Consider the following 18,667-nt stretch of genomic DNA (forward strand, 5'->3'; position numbering starts at 1 on the left):
TTTTTTCTTTAAAAATTACAGATTTTTGCCTATAATTTATGTAATAATGTACTGATCGCCCAACTGTAAGCATTTTCGTAATCTACATAGTCGAATCAATCAACAAAATGATACAATATTCCCTTGAAGGAACTTTTATTTTTCAGAAAATTTTCTAAGGGTTAGGTATAGAAAATTTTACGAAAATTTTTGGACAAAAAATTTTTCAGGTGAGATCGAAATTCGGCTAATCAGAGATCGTCAATTATGGCACCGCTCACCGATTCCTCGTAGAACTCCTAGTTTCAAAGAAATTTGAACTCGAAATTTGGGAAAAAATTGAATTTGCCTCTAAAAATCGTTATATCTCCTGAATCATTCGTCACAAACCATTCAAATAAAAACGTTTCCAAACTTCAAGTTCCGCTCTAAAACATAGTGAGGTTTCAAGTGCGTAGCCCATGTCTAGAAGAAGTGGCAGCTTCGGGAAAATTATCAATTTTTTTTTTTTAAATTACAGATTTTTGCCTATAATTTATGTAATAATGTACTGATCGCCCAACTGTGAGCATTTTCGAAATCTACAAAGTCGAATCAATCAATAAAATGATACAATATTCCCTTGAAGGAACTTTTATTTTTCAGAAAATTCTCTAGGGGTTAGGTATAGAAAATTCTACGAAAATTTTTGGACAAAAAATTTTTCAGGTGAGATCGAAATTCGGCTAATCAGAGATCGTCAATTATGGCACCGCTCATCGATTCTTCGTAGAGCTCCTATTTTCAAAGAAATTTTAACTCGAAATTTGGGAAAAAATTGAATTTGCCTCTAAAAATCGTTATATCTCCTGAATCATTCGTCACAGACCATTCAAATAAAAACGTTTCCAAACTTCAAGTTCCGCTCTAAAACATAGTGAGGTTTCAAGTGCGTAGCCCATGTCTAGAAGAAGTGGCAGCTTCGGGAAAATTATCAATTTTTTCTTTAAAAATTACAGATTTTTGCCTATAATTTATGTAATAATGTACTGATCGCCCAACTGTAAGCATTTTCGTAATCTACATAGTCGAATCAATCAAAAAATGATACAATATTCCCTTGAAGGAACTTTTATTTTTCAGAAAATTTTCTAAGGGTTAGGTATAGAAAATTTTACGAAAATTTTTGGACAAAAAATTTTTCAGGTGAGATCGAAATTCGGCTAATCAGAGATCGTCAATTATGGCACCGCTCATCGATTCTTCGTAGAGCTCCTATTTTCAAAGAAATTTTAACTCGAAATTTGGGAAAAAATTGAATTTGCCTCTAAAAATCGTTATATCTCCTGAATCATTCGTCACAGACCATTCAAATAAAAACGTTTCCAAACTTCAAGTTCCGCTCTAAAACATAGTGAGGTTTCAAGTGCGAAGCCCATGTCTAGAAGAAGTGGCAGCTTCGGGAAAATTATCAATTTTTTCTTTAAAAATTACAGATTTTTGCCTATAATTTATGTAATAATGTACTGATCGCCCAACTGTAAGCATTTTCGAAATCTACATAGTCGAATCAATTAATAAAATGATACAATATTCCCTTGAAGGAACTTTTATTTTTCAGAAAAATTTCTAAGGTATAGAAAATTTTACGAAAATTTTTGGACAAAAATTTTTCAGGTGAGATCGAAATTCGGCTAATCAGAGATCGTCAATTATGGCACTGCTCACCGATTTTTCGTAGAGCTTCCAGTTTCAAAGAAATTTGAACTCGAAATTTGGGAAAAAATTGGATTTGCCTCTAAAAATCGTTATATCTCCTGAATCATTCGTCACAGACCATTCGAATAAAAACGTTTCCAAACTTCAAGTTCCGCTCTAAAACATAGTGAGGTTTCAACAGCGCAGCCCATGTCTAGAAGAAGTGGCAGCTTCGGGAAAATTATCAATTTTTTCTTTAAAAATTACAGATTTTTGCCTATAATTTATGTAATAATGTACTGATCGCCCAACTGTAAGCATTTTCGAAATCTACATAGTCGAATCAATTAATAAAATGATACAATATTCCCTTGAAGGAACTTTTATTTTTCAGAAAATTTTCTAAGGGTTAGGTATAGAAAATTTTACGAAAATTTTTGGACAAAAAATTTTTCAGGTGAGTTCGAAATTCGGCTAATCAGAGATCGTCAATTATGGCACTGCTCACCGATTTTTCGTAGAGCTCCCAGTTTCAAAGAAATTTGAACTCGAAATTTGGGAAAAAATTGAATTTGCCTCTAAAAATCGTTATATCTCCTGAATCATTCGTCACAGACCATTCGAATAAAAACATTTCCAAACTTCAAGTTCCGCTCTAAAACATAGTGAGGTTTCAAGTGCGTAGCCCATGTCTAGAAGAAGTGGCAGCTTCGGGAAAATTATCAATTTTTTCTTTAAAAATTACAGATTTTTGCCTATAATTTATGTAATAATGTACTGATCGCCCAACTGTAAGCATTTTCGAAATCTACATAGTCGAATCAATTAATAAAATGATACAATATTCCCTTGAGAAACTTTTATTTTTCAGAAAATTTTCTAAGGGTTAGGTATAGAAAATTTTACGAAAATTTTTGGACAAAAAATTTTTTAGGTGAGATCGAAATTCGGCTAATCAGAGATCGTCAATTATGGCACTGCTCACCGATTTTTCGTAGAGCTCCCAGTTTTGAAGAAATTTGAACTCGAAATTTGGGAAATAATTGAATTTGCATCTAAAAATCGTTATATCTCCTGAATCATTCGTCACAGACCATTCGAATAAAAACATTTCCAAACTTCAAGTTCCGCTCTAAAACATAGTGAGGTTTCAAGTGCGTAGCCCATGTCTAGAAGAAGTGGCAGCTTCGGGAAAATTATCAATTTTTTCTTTAAAAATTACAGATTTTTGCCTATAATTTATGTAATAATGTACTGATCGCCCAACTGTAAGCATTTTCGAAATCTACATAGTCGAATCAATTAATAAAATGATACAATATTCCCTTGAGAAACTTTTATTTTTCAGAAAATTTTCTAAGGGTTAGGTATAGAAAATTTTACGAAAATTTTTGGACAAAAAATTTTTTAGGTGAGATCGAAATTCGGCTAATCAGAGATCGTCAATTATGGCACTGCTCACCGATTTTTCGTAGAGCTCCCAGTTTTGAAGAAATTTGAACTCGAAATTTGGGAAATAATTGAATTTGCATCTAAAAATCGTTATATCTCCTGAATCATTCGTCACAGACCATTCAAATAAAAACGTTTCCAAACTTCAAGTTCCGCTCTAAAACATAGTGAGGTTTCAAGTGCGTAGCCCATGTCTAGAAGAAGTGGCAGCTTCGGGAAAATTATCAATTTTTTCTTTAGAAATTACAGATTTTTGCCTATAATTTATGTAATAATGTACTGATCGCCCAACTGTAAGCATTTTCGAAATCTACATAGTCGAATCAATTAATAAAATGATACAATATTCCCTTGAAGGAACTTTTATTTTTCAGAAAATTTTCTAAGGGTTAGGTATAGAAAATTTTACGAAAATTTTTGGACAAAAAATTTTTTAGGTGAGATCGAAATTCGGCTAATCAGAGATCGTCAATTATGGCACTGCTCACCGATTTTTCGTAGAGCTCCCAGTTTCAAAGAAATTTGAACTCGAAATTTTGGAAAAAATTGAATTTGCCTCTAAAAATCGTTATATCTCCTGAATCATTCGTCACAGACCATTCAAATAAAAACGTTTCCAAATTTCAAGTTCCGCTCTAAATTATAGTGAGGTTTCAAGTGCGTAGCCCATGTCTAGAAGAAGTGGCAGCTTCGGGAAAATTATCAATTTTTTCTTTAAAAATTACAGATTTTTGCCTATAATTTATGTAATAATGTACTGATCGCCCAACTGTGAGCATTTTCGAAATCTACATAGTCGAATCAATTAATAAAATGTTACAATATTCCCTTGAAGGAACTTTCATTTTTCAGAAAATTTTCTAAGGGTTAGGTATAGAAAATTTTACGAAAATTTTTGGACAAAAAATTTTTCAGGTGAGATCGAAATTCGGCTAATCAGAGATCGTCAATTATGGCACTGCTCACCGATTTTTCGTAGAGCTCCCAGTTTCAAAGAAATTTGAACTCGAAATTTGGGAAAAAATTGGATTTGCCTCTAAAAATCGTTATATCTCCTGAATCATTCGTCACAGACCATTCGAATAAAAACGTTTCCAAACTTCAAGTTCCGCTCTAAAACATAGTGAGGTTTCAAGTGCGTAGCCCATGTCTAGAAAAAGTGGCAGCTTCGGGAAAATTATCAATTTTTTCTTTAAAAATTACAGATTTTTGCCTATAATTTATGTAATAATGTACTGATCGCCCAACTGTGAGCATTTTCGAAATCTACATAGTCGAATCAATTAATAAAATGATACAATATTCCTTTGAAGGAACTTTTATTTTTCAGAAAATTTTCTAAGGGTTAGGTATAGAAAATTTTACGAAAAATTTTGGACAAAAAATTTTTTAGGTGAGATCGAAATTCGGCTAATCAGAGATCGTCAATTATGGCACTGCTCACCGATTTTTCGTAGAGCTCCCAGTTTTGAAGAAATTTGAACTCGAAATTTGGGAAATAATTGAATTTGCATCTAAAAATCGTTATATCTCCTGAATCATTCGTCACAGACCATTCAAATAAAAACGTTTCCAAACTTCATGTTCCGCTCTAAAACATAGTGAGGTTTCAAGTGCGTAGCCCATGTCTAGAAGAAGTGGCAGCTTCGGGAAAATTATCAATTTTTTCTTTAAAAATTACAGATTTTTGCCTATAATTTATGTAATAATGTACTGATCGCCCAACTGTGAGCATTTTCGAAATCTACATAGTCGAATCAATTAATAAAATGATACTATATTCCCTTGAAGGAACTTCTATTTTTCAGAAAATTTTCTAAGGGTTAGGTATAGAAAATTTTACGAAAATTTTTGGACAAAAAATTTTTCAGGTGAGATCGAAATTCGGCTAATCAGAGATCGTCAATTATGGCACTGCTCACCGATTTTTCGTAGAGCTCCCAGTTTCAAAGAAATTTGAACTCGAAATTTGGGAAAAAATTGAATTTGCCTCTAAAAATCGTTATATCTCCTGAATCATTCGTCACAGACCATTCAAATAAAAACGTTTCCAAACTTCAAGTTCCGCTCTAAAACATAGTGAGGTTTCAAGTGCGTAGCCCATGTCTAGAAGAAGTGGCAGCTTCGGGAAAATTATCAATTTTTTCTTTAGAAATTACAGATTTTTGCCTATAATTTATGTAATAATGTACTGATCGCCCAACTGTAAGCATTTTCGAAATCTACATAGTCGAATCAATCAATAAAATGATACAATATTCCCTTGAAGGAACTTTTATTTTTCAGAAAATTTTCTAAGGGTTAGGTATAGAAAATTTTACGAAAATTTTTGGACAAAAAATTTTTTAGGTGAGATCGAAATTCGGCTAATCAGAGATCGTCAATTATGGCACTGCTCACCGATTTTTCGTAGAGCTCCCAGTTTCAAAGAAATTTGAACTCGAAATTTTGGAAAAAATTGAATTTGCCTCTAAAAATCGTTATATCTCCTGAATCATTCGTCACAGACCATTCAAATAAAAACGTTTCCAAACTTCAAGTTCCGCTCTAAAACATAGTAAGGTTTCAAGTGCGTAGCCCATGTCTAGAAGAAGTGGCAGCTTCGGGAAAATTATCAATTTTTTCTTTAAAAATTACAGATTTTTGCCTATAATTTATGTAATAATGTACTGATCGCCCAACTGTAAGCATTTTCGTAATCTACATAGTCGAATCAATCAACAAAATGATACAATATTCCCTTGAAGGAACTTTTATTTTTCAGAAAATTTTCTAAGGGTTAGGTATAGAAAATTTTACGAAAATTTTTGGACAAAAAATTTTTCAGGTGAGATCGAAATTCGGCTAATCAGAGATCGTCAATTATGGCACCGCTCATCGATTCTTCGTAGAGCTCCTATTTTCAAAGAAATTTGAACTCGAAATTTGGGAAATAATTGAATTTGCCTCTAAAAATCGTTATATCTCCTGAATCATTCGTCACAGACCATTCAAATAAAAACGTTTCCAAACTTCAAGTTCCGCTCTAAAACATAGTGAGGTTTCAAGTGCGTAGCCCATGTCTAGAAGAAGTGGCAGCTTCGGGAAAATTATCAATTTTTTCTTTAGAAATTACAGATTATTGCATATAATTTATGTAATAATGTACTGATCGCCCAACTGTAAGCATTTTCGAAATCTACATAGTCGAATCAATTAATAACATGATACAATATTCCCTTGAAGGAACTTTTATTTTTCAGAAAATTTTCTAAGGGTTAGGTATAGAAAATTTTACGAAAATTTTTGGACAAAAAATTTTTCAGGTGAGATCGAAATTTGGCTAATCAGAGATCGTCAATTATGGCACTGCTCACCGATTTTTCGTAGAGCTCCCAGTTTCAAAGAAATTTGAACTCGAAATTTGGGAAAAAATTGAATTTGCCTCTAAAAATCGTTATATCTCCTGAATCATTCGTCACAAACCATTCAAATAAAAACGTTTCCAAACTTCAAGTTCCGCTCTAAAACATAGTGAGGTTTCAAGTGCATAGCCCATGTCTAGAAGAAGTGGCAGCTTCGGGAAAATTATCAATTTTTTCTTTAAAAATTACAGATTTTTGCCTATAATTTATGTAATGATGTACTGATCGCCCAACTGTAAGCATTTTCGTAATCTACATAGTCGAATCAATCAACAAAATGATACAATATTCCCTTGAAGGAACTTTTATTTTTCAGAAAATTTTCTAAGGGTTAGGTATAGAAAATTTTACGAAAATTTTTGGACAAAAAATTTTTCAGGTGAGATCGAAATTCGGCTAATCAGAGATCGTCAATTATGGCACTGCTCACCGATTTTTCGTAGAGCTCCCAGTTTCAAAGAAATTTGAACTCGAAATTTGGGATAAAATTGAATTTGCCTCTAAAAATCGTTATATCTCCTGAATCATTCGTCACAGACCATTCAAATAAAAACGTTTCCAAACTTCAAGTTCCGCTCTAAAACATAGTGAGGTTTCAAGTGCGTAGCCCATGTCTAGAAGAAGTGGCAGCTTCGGGAAAATTATCAATTTTTTCTTTAAAAATTACAGATTTTTGCCTATAATTTATGTAATGATGTACTGATCGCCCAACTGTAAGCATTTTCGAAATCTACATAGTCGAATCAATTGATAAAATGATACAATATTCCCTTGAAGGAACTTTTATTTTTCAGATAATTTTCTAAGGGTTAGGTATAGAAAATTTTAAGAAAATTTTTGGACGAAAAATTTTTCAGGTGAGATCGAAATTCGGCTAATCAGAGATCGTCAATTATGGCACTGCTCACCGATTTTTCGTAGAGCTCCCAGTTTCAAAGAAATTTGAACTCGAAATTTGGGAAAAAATTGAATTTGCCTCTAAAAATCGTTATATCTCCTGAATCATTCGTCACAGACCATTCAAATAAAAACGTTTCCAAACTTCAAGTTCCGCTCTAAAACATAGTGAGGTTTCAAGTGCGTAGCCCATGTCTAGAAGAAGTGGCAGCTTCGGGAAAATTATCAATTTTTTCTTTAAAAATTACAGATTTTTGCCTATAATTTATGTAATAATGTACTGATCGCCCAACTGTAAGCATTTTCGTAATCTACATAGTCGAATCAATCAACAAAATGATACAATATTCCCTTGAAGGAACTTTTATTTTTCAGAAAATTTTCTAACGAAAATTTTTGGACAAAAAATTTTTCAGGTGAGATCGAAATTCGGCTAATCAGAGATCGTCAATTATGGCACCGCTCATCGATTCTTCGTAGAGCTCCTATTTTCAAAGAAATTTGAACTCGAAATTTTGGAAAAAATTGAATTTGCCTCTAAAAATCGTTATATCTCCTGACGCGAAATAGCTCAATCTTTATCTGTAATGTTGAGCAATAGGCATTTATGGTATTTTTCCAAAAATCATTGTCTAGGAGTAATCATCATGTCCACACTAATGTCATCGAAACCATATGTTATATATAAGCCGAAATAGCTCAGTTGGGAGAGCGTTAGACTGAAGATCTAAAGGTCCCTGGTTCGATCCCGGGTTTCGGCAGTGCTTTTTATTAACATTAACGCGCTCACTCTAATGTTAGTCAAAAGGTATTCCCTGTATTTTGATAAATAGCATTTTTTATCTAAGAGTAATCTGTGAGTCAACCTCATGTCACAAAAATCATAAGTTATGTATAAGCCGAAATAGCTCAGTCGGGAGAGCGTTAGACTGAAGATCTAAAGGTCCCTGGTTCGATCCCGGGTTTCGGCAGTGTTTTTTATTAACATTAACGCGCTCACTCTAATGTTAGTCAAAAGGTATTGCCTGTATTTTGATAAATAGCATTTTTTATCTAAGAGTAATCTGTGAGTCAACCTCATGTCACAAAAATCATAAGTTATGTATAAGCCGAAATAGCTCAGATGGGAGAGCGTTAGACTGAAGATCTAAAGGTCCCTGGTTCGATCCCGGGTTTCGGCAGTGCTTTTTATTAACATTAACGCGCTCACTCTAATGTTAGTCAAAAGGTATTCCCTGTATTTTGATAAATAGCATTTTTTATCTAAGAGTAATCTGTGAGTCAACCTCATGTCACAAAAATCATAAGTTATGTATAAGCCGAAATAGCTCAGTTGGGAGAGCGTTAGACTGAAGATCTAAAGGTCCCTGGTTCGATCCCGGGTTTCGGCAGTGCTTTTTATTAAATTCTGTTCTTGCGACAACAAATTTTATCGACAAAAATGCATTGAAACTTCATGAAATAATACACATAATATATGGCCCGTGTCTTTCGGTATATCGATTGCAGCCAATCAGAGCGCAGATGTTTCTGCTCATGTGTTACAAATTCTTGTTTACCATTTTTTCCTAAATTTAATGTTAAATTATTATAACCATAAGCTGTTGGTAATAAAACAATTTTTAAATACGGGGAATTCTTTTTGATGTGAAGTTCATCTAAAGCTTTGATGGAAACAGAAATTAAGAAAAATACGGAGCAACAAAAAATAACGGTAAGTCATGTTTCTACATTATTATTATCAACGAAAGGATTTCGCTAATGATTTTTCTTCAGCGTCTTTTTGGGAAGTCATAAATAGATATAGGAATTGCCATTTCAGCTCGTAACCAAATCCTTGAAAACTAAGTAGTTCTTATTGTCAATAAAGTTCTTTCTTCTTTTTGATTAGTCTTAGTTCACTTTTACAATTAGTGACTAAAATATTCCATTCATTACTTCTCTATCGAAATATGTTGTGTGAATAATAAGTATAAAAAAAAAACTACTTCGTAAGTAGGTATTCATGGACTATCTCATCTTACTCTAGTATTCATTCATTTGTTTACCACGATACTAATTATAAATTGAGGAATCAAAACACAATGGCCACGCGGTGTTGAAATTCTAACCTACTATATAGGTCAAAATATCACTAATGTATAATGTTGGCCTCTAGTTAATTCCCCTCAAAAATTTTACAAGACGTATCATACAGTGACAGGTCCAGGGGGTTGAAATATTGAAAAAAGACTTTTCAATATTTTGAACAATTCCTTCTTCATAACATGTGAATTCGGTACTGTGCGCCCCCCCTTGAAAGAAATCTTGGATCCGCTACTGGTATCATACAAACATAAGATTATTGCATACAAATTATAAATGCAATGCAGAAATGCAATTATGAACACAAAATAATCAATACACAAAATATCAAGTAGAATTAACACATATAATGTGTATAAAGACAAGGATTTTCCAATTTTTTGGAGCCACATAGAGAATTATAGGTATTTTTGATATTTGACGAAAGCTAATTTATCTGAGTAACTAGAAATTCTACACTAGTATCACAAATTTCATAAGTATTTTATAAGCCGAAATAGCTCAGTTGGGAGAGCGTTAGACTGAAGATCTAAAGGTCCCTGGTTCGATCCCGGGTTTCGGCAATACTTTTTTACTTCAGCTCGCTCTGTCTATTGTTTAGATATCTATTAAAAATAAGTAAAGGTGGCTGTAAGAAATTTATTGCAATTGGGATAAACCTTGAAGGTAGCACTCATTTCATAAAAGTCATAATTCAGTAGTCGATAGTAAATAAATCGCATTTCTCAATAAAATTTTTCTTACATTCCGTTCAAATACGTTATGATGATTGTTGGGTAGTCTTCCAGCAAATCAAACATTCCAATTAATGTATGTTGTGCACATATTGTACTCCAGCAATTTGCTGTGTTACTGATTCAAAGAAGGTTATAGTTGAAAATTGAGAAGACTTACCTTTGTGTTGGCATACTTGACTTTTGCACCATCATATCTGTAATTGAAAATAATTCGGTATTAATGGTGAATGAACTGAATATAAAAGAGAAGAAGGAGCTTGAGGAAGAAATAGATTCAGAGAGTGATTAATCTTAATTGAATTTATTCTAGCGCATCCGCCATTTAAATTAAGATCACAATATTTCGTTTATCATTTGGATATTTCACTCAGAAAAAAATCAATAATCAGCAAATGCTTTGCAACAGAACAAAAACTATATGATTGCAAAGAGTTAGTAGGTAGCCATAAGAAGCATATGATGTTATAGGTTATGTTGAATAATGAATAACCAAAATGAGAAATCTAAAGATACCCAAATATCTAATTTGTAATTCATTTAGGTGAAATTAATCCTCCTTTCCAAGGATATTTATAGCAACTAGCAATAAACTACTTTTGTTAGGTTAGGTTAAGTTAGATACATAAAAACATGAACAGCGATACAAATTCTGTGAATTCTTCAATTTGACAGTTCATGAATTCCTTGATTTTGATTTTTCAATTGAAATAATGCACAGAACGATCAGCATCGGCCTTATATTATGTTAGCTGAGTCTAAAAACCTCATCAACAAAAAAAGTAACTTACCCTTCCATATTTCCTGGTCCATTATTTACATCACCACCAATAACGTTCCCACCATTCTTAGAATCACCATGGTAACCGAACAGTCTCTCCATCAAAGGACTCCACATCTGAGACGCACCTCCCAATATGTCATCAATATTCGTATGTTTTGAGATAAACAAGGTATCTGGCCTGACCTTGCTCTCTGGCACATTATCATAAGGACTCAATCTACCCTCATCCTTCGGCATCTCAAGTCCTTCAGGACTAGCCCTATCTCCCAAAGGAACCGGATCTCCTCCCTCCTCATTCTGAAGCCACCAAGCAGGTTCTCCCGAATCCTGATGACGTATCTTTATCAAAGACTGAACACCTTCGGTATCTGGTTGAGAAGCTTCAGCTATATTCTCTTGACTACTCAACCACCAAGCTCTTTCTCCAGAATCTATATGTCTGATCTTGTGTAACTCCAAATATTCGGAATCAAGAGTCTGTTGGCTCTGTCCCTCTTTCCCTTCTAGCTTTCCTGAATTGGAATTTTCGTTAGAATCGTTCCACCAAGAGCTAGTCATCGAATCGTTTTTCCTTATCTTGTACAGTACTCGTCCCATTTCATCTTTCTGTATCACGTAATCTCCTTCTAGCACTTGGTTTTTCTTCGGTCCTGAACTTTCACTGGAATCCAGCCACCAAGAACTCTTCGAAGAATCGTTCCTCCTTATTTTGTACATGGTTTTTCCGTGCTCGTCGGTCTGTTGCTGTAAGTAAACTGTATTTCCATCTGCGTCGGTAGGATCTTTCTTCCTGTATGATATCCTCCCGTTCTCATCTTTCTGGACTAAGTACTCTCCGTCAACGTTCTTAGGGTCTGCTGATGAATTTTCGCTTGAGTCTAACCACCATCCACTCTTAGTCGAATCGTTTCTCCTTATTTTGAACAAAGCTTTTCCGTACTCATCAGAATGTTCTTGCACACAAAGCAAATTCGGACTCTTATCTTTCTGTGCTGGCCTGGCTTCAGAATTCTCACTAGAATCGTTCCACCAAGATGAGTTCCCGGATTCGTTCTTCCTAAGTCTGTACACAACCCTCCCGTCGGCAGTGGTGCCATCTTCCTTCACCCAATTGGGGTAAGTTTTGACTCCCTCAGGTATTTCTGCGTTTTCGTCCAACCACCAAGGTATTTCCCCAGATGGTACATGACGCATTGAAGGTACCCTCAACGTTTTGACCTGTACGTCACTGGCCTCTTGAAGTTTTCGGTGCTGCGAGTTACTGTCTGCGTTTCCTTCAGAACTGCTACTCATTTCCCATTTCACCTTCTCCTCCGATTCTTGTTTTGCTTTGAAAAAATTGGTAACAGGAGCTAGAGCTCTGCTGAGGAATGATTTAGCTTGAGCGCTGTCTAGGTTACTGCTTTGGCTCAAAGAAGAGCCTTCGTTTTGTCTGAAATTTTGTTCTTTTGGCGCTGTTTCTCCAACAGGTTTAGCCTTCGTTTCTTCTTCATTTCCACTAGCATTAGCAGAAGACAACGATAAACTCAAGTCTGAACTTGGTGACCTTCTACTCCTATTATTCAAGTTCTTCTCAGAACCTAATTTCTGGGGTAATTTGGAACCAAGAGAAGTACTATTATGGAATGATCTACAGCTTGTAAGGTTCTCTGAAATATCAGTGGCCTCCGAATCTTTCACATTTTCAGACTCCGAATCAGCTGAACTCACCGAATTGCTGCGTCTACCAACCTTTCTCTTTGCCAGATCAGACATGTTTAGAATTGACTTTCTGAAATCTTTGTTTTGGTTGCTAGAGGATAAGTGATTGGTGATGGATTTAGCCGATGAGTCTCTGGTCGGAATCTGAGGTGGCAATAGTTTACGTTCGTTTTTTCCCCCTGCAGATTTGGACTTTTCTTCGGGAACACAAGAATGTCCCACACTTTTATTTGAGCTGCTCTTTGGTAAACCAGGACTGTTAGGACTGCTTTCTTTCTTTTTAGGACTGCTTTGTTCGTTACCTGAACTTTCACTAGAATTAGAACTACTTTTGGTGATTTTCTTGTTGGGACTAGAGAATTTCATATCGAGCATAGAGTTCCACGAGGTGGCTGTTATCCTTGAAGCTCCAGCGAATTTAGAATTTTTGGTGGTATCATCCAAACGGTCTGACTGTATTGCTTTGTCCTCCATTTCAGGCTTGTGTTTCGGTCTTAATACTTGTTTCTCGATAGTTTTCGCTATCTCTATTCTTCTTGGTTTGAGGAGTGAGGTAGGTTTAGAAAGAGTGGGTGATGTCGCTCTAGTAACAACATTTATCGTCTCCATCTCCACTTCTTTCTGCGAGGAAGGTGTTTCAGAGGTACTTCCTCTTGAAGATCTCTGGGATATGTCATCGAAGTTGATCGAAGAGCATCTACTAACTGATCTGCTGGTTCTTCCACGTTCTTGCTGGGCTTGAATAACGTTGAGAAGCTCCCTGTTCTTCCTACTGGCTTCATTGGCTTTGGCAAGAGAAGAAGATCCCCTCGAATAACCGCTATAACTTCTTTCGATCGTATTTTTTGGCAGGAATCTACTCGTGATGTACTTTGATGAGCCCGTGAGATCTTCCCTTGACGTTGTTCTTCCAATATTCTTATATTTCGAGGTACTGTCTTCATATTTATCTGGCTTACTGATACCAGAATATTTTTTAGCACTTGGTAAATCATCTTGGTTCAGAGACGATCTTCCTCCGTATCTTGGTGTGGTGGTACTAATGGAACCTATGGAAGACGTGGAGTTGGTCCTTTCTCTGCTTACAGATCTGCGGACGGAAGGAGGTGCCAAGCGATTGTAACTGGTGGAGGATGATGTTGTGCTTCTGTCTACTGGGCTGGGATCACGGGATCTTGGTGTGGTCTTGGTGAAGGGTCTGTACGAGACTGGCGGATGGAGGGATTCTTTTCTGTCTAGGGATGGTTTGAAACGTGGAAGTTCGCTTCTATTGGAGTAGTTGCCTGAAAGAAAAAGATGAATTGTTATAACTTTACTTTTTTCCCGAAAAATAAGAATTCATTTTGGATATATGCATAATAACTGACAATAAAGAAACTGAAACACCCAGAAGGAGCTGTTTAAATTTTAAATTTCTCCTTCTGGGTGTTTCGATTTCTTTCTCAGTTAGTAAATTTGCTTTATTGATACCAAAAATACTCCCCGAAAATAGATTCATGCTAAAACTGTGATATCTACAACCAGGCAGAAATTTTGCTTTCGTTATGGTGGTACAATGGACTAGTTTTCATTTTTTTGTTAAGGATTCATTCTAAAAATTTAAGTAAAATGAAACAAAATGTGGAAGAATCATTGAAATATCTCTAGAAATGAAAAAATTATGGGACTTTGAAGTTGCGCTTGGAAGAATAATTTCATAGTACACAGCGTCTAGTGTGTGACGTCACGCCACTTACACGAGGCGACTGGTATTCGCAGAGTGCTTACGAATTCATTGGTGTACAATCACTTGTGCCGTTAGTGTCGTGTTTTGTTCGTTACACGATGGCTGAAATAAAAAAAAGTCCTACAAATATTGTATTGTGCCTTAATTGTGTGCAAGCACGACAATTAAAAACCCCAATAAATTGTTTTTTCATGTACCAAATGACATGAATCAAAGGAAGAAGTGGTGCAAATTTATGAGGCTAATTGGACCTAAAACTACTTCATATGTGTGTGAAGATCATTTTGATGTAAGTACCTATCAGTACTAGCTGTCTATTTCTGATAATAAAAATACTAAGGTGTAAGTTGGTTGGAAATAAGTTATTGAGTAAAAATAACTTTGTCCTTTCACGAAGCCTTCTTCCATTATGGTGACATAAAAACAAAACTCGAGTTAAAACTACACTGTACAACTACAAACGGCGCAAGAGCCTTGGCGCGGCTAAGTATTTAAACGTAATTTATGGTGTAGCGATCACAAGCAAGTGGCGTGACGTCACAGACGAGTCGGAGACCAAAGACGCTAAAATACGTAAATTTAAATAATCTATTTCTCAGTCATTTATTGATGGATTTTCAAAATTTTTTCACTGATTTATCAGTTTTGCTCTATATTTTAATTTTATCGTGTCAAATATAGTATTATCACTAAACTAGTCCATTGATTTCGAAAGTATGAAGAGCATGTAATCATTGAATTCAATTCCAATATATGTACTTTCAAAAGGCATTGGTAGTGAAATCATAAAACATATTTTAATCATGAGTGAAATAGTTACTATTTCCCATTTAATTGTTGAACACCACTTTGAAATCAGCTAAAACGACCTGGATAGGGTTTTGGCGGGTCTATAAATCCACATATTTCGGTCCGACGCCTAGGCACAGTCGGTGTTGTAACACATCCTGATCCATTTATTCAAACCGTTCATCTCTCGCTCCAAATACTCCTTCGGTACACTACAGTTTAATTGTCCGTATTGAGCAACAACGACGTTCCAGCGATTACGTCAGAAGAACGTTACCGAAACCGTCGAACGTTTAATGAGCCATTCTGGTCCTTATTCTTGTTAGCGCCAAAAAGTGTCTACTAATGAGACGGGACGGTATAAACGTGTCTAAATTACATAATCGGTGTAGACGCCTCATTATTATGTGCCACAGAGGGCAACCGCATTGCCAAATTATTTTCGATGCTACTATTAGGGAGTAAATTGACGTGATCGAATTCATTCATTATTATTAGATTCTATAATTTAGTTTGACGGAGATATTGTGTCTCTTATTGGAAGATTCTTTGTCGGTAGATCAAAGGGTTTGATTCATTGATGTAGCAAATCTATTGCAGAAACTTTGGAGAGATTGGTATCATCTCGAAAGTTTTTCTCGTAAGAAGACAGGACATTCTTCTACTCAAATCCCCTTCAATTAGTAAAAACGATAATTTCAATTTTCACAATTTGAGCTTTTGCCAACTCCCCCTGAAATTTTCATAAATAACATTCAAGAATGAGTAGAATCCAATAATCTAATCTTATCGTTAAATTTGATTCGGGTAAAACAATTGCTATAGTAAATTTATTTTAGCAAAGGCATGACGTCACTGATGACGTATCCGTATGGCAAGTGTATTCACCTTGCAAACGTATACAGAGCCGGCAATTTCTAAAGTTTGTCGATGTACTTATTATGATTTTGGGTATTTATTGCATTTGTTTTGGTTGTTTTCGATTTTATTTTCATCTGCTATAATTTGATTCAATAATAATTGATCTTCCGGTAAAAAATGGGACGTTCTGAATAGAATAACAAAATTCAATTTGGAAACAGTGAAGGGATTGTTTTGACAATCTGGCAACGAATTTTTCTATGGCCGACGTCATGTTATTGCTAACCTAAATGAACATATCTCCGAGGTTATATGAGAAAGGAAAAACAGTAGAAAATGTTTCGCTACATTCCTGAGTCAAAGAGAGCGTCAATTAAGTGGAAAGCTATCAAAAATCTCAAATATCAGCTGGCAAGGTTATGGCATCCATATTTTGGGACTTGCTCGGTATATTGTTGATTGACTATTTCGACAAAGATAAAGCCAACAACATAATGTTATTGGATCAATTGATTGAGAAATCAGGAGCAAATGAAAATGATTGAGTGCAATAAATTTGTGAGAATAAATCAAGAGTCTACAAGTCGACTGATAGCTTTATTCCTTTATTCCATTTGATATGATTCGCAGTTATATAAACACAAAAATATCATCGATTGTAACTGACCTGTGTCTTTTGAAGTGGAGGTTGTGTTTCTTTGATGTCCAGCATTGTACAAACTACTTCCAAACTTCGGCGCTTGGATTCTGAGCGTCGGCGTTGATTTCTTCTCGTCGTCGAGCTTGCTCCTGGCGTCTGTCCCAGAAGTTTTGCCCACGCCACTAGATTCGTACTGAAAAACATTAAAAAAAATGGTGAGACGGAAAATACGTCAATTTACATAGCAGGTTGGTGTCACATGCAAAAGCTCCAAGAACATTCATGAAACTAACGGAGAAACTTGTCTTTTTTCCAAACAAAAATGTTCATCGGAGAAGAAAATAATTGAAACAATTCAGAGATGATTAATTTAGTAACAAAAAAAAATGTTTTCGTACTTCTTTCAGATATATTATTTACTTTTCAATTTCAAAATGATAAATTAGGAATGACATAACCTTATGAACACAGATGACATAATAAATGTCGAAAAAACAGTGTTGCCATTATAAAAATTTCAAATTTTATCATTCCTATTGCAAATCCCGTTATTACTGAAAATTCATAGTAATATTCACTCACTTTATATGGGGAGGTTAGTTTACTATTTCCTGCAGATGTGCTTTTATTCCATGGTGCCTGCAAAAAAACATTGTAGCTTAAAAACAAATTGTACAAAGTGAAAGCTCACCCGACTGAAAAAAAAAAATTAATTCAAGAAAGATAATCCAGCAGCTATTAATAATATGACTTTAAAAATAGATATCGATTTGATATACTTTGCAGGGATCATTGATAGAGTTCATTCTAATAGAAATTGCAGTTTATTGTTCGAATTAAATGAATTGGATACGTCGATTGTAAAATATGTTGATATGATTGTTCATTTGAACGCAGGCCACAATATTGAGTCAGACATCCAGACAATGATTATCTAGAAAAACTGCTTTACTTGTGAATCATAAAGAAAAAATTACATTCGAGAAAAGGAATTGATTTGTTGTAGGGAGCTTTCGAGCCCTCGTCATTCATGCATCTATTGGAGAACACAGAACCTAATCTGATCTTTTTCGATCGAGAGTTACCGTTTGAGTCAATTAGGGATTCACGCCTTGGCTTGATTTTTAACCTAGTTGGTTAAAATGTCAAGCTACTTGGCTTGATGAATCCCTAGATTCGATCCTGATCATTTAATAACATTCCTAGCTCAATATTCCGCTCGAAAATGATAAAACAGAATCAAAACGCATCGAAATCGCAGCAGAGCCAAACTGTCTTGGTTGTTTGGCCGATTAGGCTGACAATTTATCGAAAGTGAGGTTATAATCGTCACGCTGAAAGGTTTTTCATTTCCTCCGTCAGTTAATTCATATATCAGACCTTTCAAACATCTATATATTTTTAGAGCGCGTAGCATTCTTCCTAGATGCTAATCAGCTCACTTTTCAGTGTTTTTTCCAACAGATTTCCAGGAGTTATTGAGTAATTTACTCGGAAAAACAAATTCACCGCAGTGCATGACTATCGAACGTCATAAATTTCTATACAATGAGTTCCTTCATTTAATCCGTAGTTTACATTTCGGTTTTTGGACGTCGTCCAAAGTCTGGTCCAACATCAGCCGTTCTGACTATTATGCCTTACGCACACGTAGGTACCTGCCTACCACTATCCAACCACTAATCAACTACAAAATCACGGTCGAAGTGTGGTAAGTAGAGAATTAGTAAGGAAATGTAATGTGGTCCCACATTTTTGTGGTATGAGAGAGCGCTACAAAGCGTTTTCGCTACTTATTACAGGCCAATAGTGGTTTTGCTGTTGGTTTGTGGTTGGAAAGTAGTAGGTTAAGCGTTTTGGTGTGTTCAGACGCGTAGGCTGGTGCAAGCCGTCAGGTTGTCTCAAAGCCTTTAGAACTTTCAGCAGCATGTCAGCTTA

General features: G+C 35.1%; 1 protein-coding gene and 5 non-coding genes across 11 annotated transcripts in view; 5 read left to right on the forward strand and 1 right to left on the reverse strand.

The window, feature by feature from the left end:
- The window catches only part of LOC123674164 (FH1/FH2 domain-containing protein 3), a 186,454-nt gene that overhangs the window by 157,962 nt on the left and 9,825 nt on the right, over positions 1 to 18,667 (reverse strand). For 5 of the 6 annotated variants that reach the window (XM_045609085.1, XM_045609083.1, XM_045609080.1 and 2 more), the window contains exons 2-5: positions 17,312 to 17,368; positions 16,757 to 16,922; positions 11,020 to 13,996; positions 10,389 to 10,425 (exon numbers count right to left, since the gene is read on the reverse strand). In XM_045609085.1, coding sequence (XP_045465041.1) covers positions 10,389 to 10,425; positions 11,020 to 13,996; positions 16,757 to 16,922; positions 17,312 to 17,368 — 3,237 coding nt within the window. Of the gene's footprint in view, positions 1 to 10,388; positions 10,426 to 11,019; positions 13,997 to 15,259; positions 15,511 to 16,756; positions 16,923 to 17,311; positions 17,369 to 18,667 lie in introns of those variants that run through there. The other variant, XM_045609084.1, reaches the window with a different exon arrangement.
- Trnaf-gaa lies at positions 8,098 to 8,170 on the forward strand. The gene has a single exon. It is a non-coding gene; the product is annotated as a tRNA-Phe (tRNA).
- Positions 8,308 to 8,380, forward strand: Trnaf-gaa. Its single transcript has one exon. It is a non-coding gene; the product is annotated as a tRNA-Phe (tRNA).
- Positions 8,518 to 8,590, forward strand: Trnaf-gaa. The gene has a single exon. It is a non-coding gene; the product is annotated as a tRNA-Phe (tRNA).
- Positions 8,728 to 8,800, forward strand: Trnaf-gaa. The gene has a single exon. It is a non-coding gene; the product is annotated as a tRNA-Phe (tRNA).
- Trnaf-gaa lies at positions 9,985 to 10,057 on the forward strand. The gene has a single exon. It is a non-coding gene; the product is annotated as a tRNA-Phe (tRNA).

Source organism: Harmonia axyridis, chromosome 2, assembly GCF_914767665.1.
Source record: "Harmonia axyridis chromosome 2, icHarAxyr1.1, whole genome shotgun sequence".
Classification (NCBI taxonomy): Eukaryota; Metazoa; Arthropoda; class Insecta; order Coleoptera; family Coccinellidae; genus Harmonia; species Harmonia axyridis.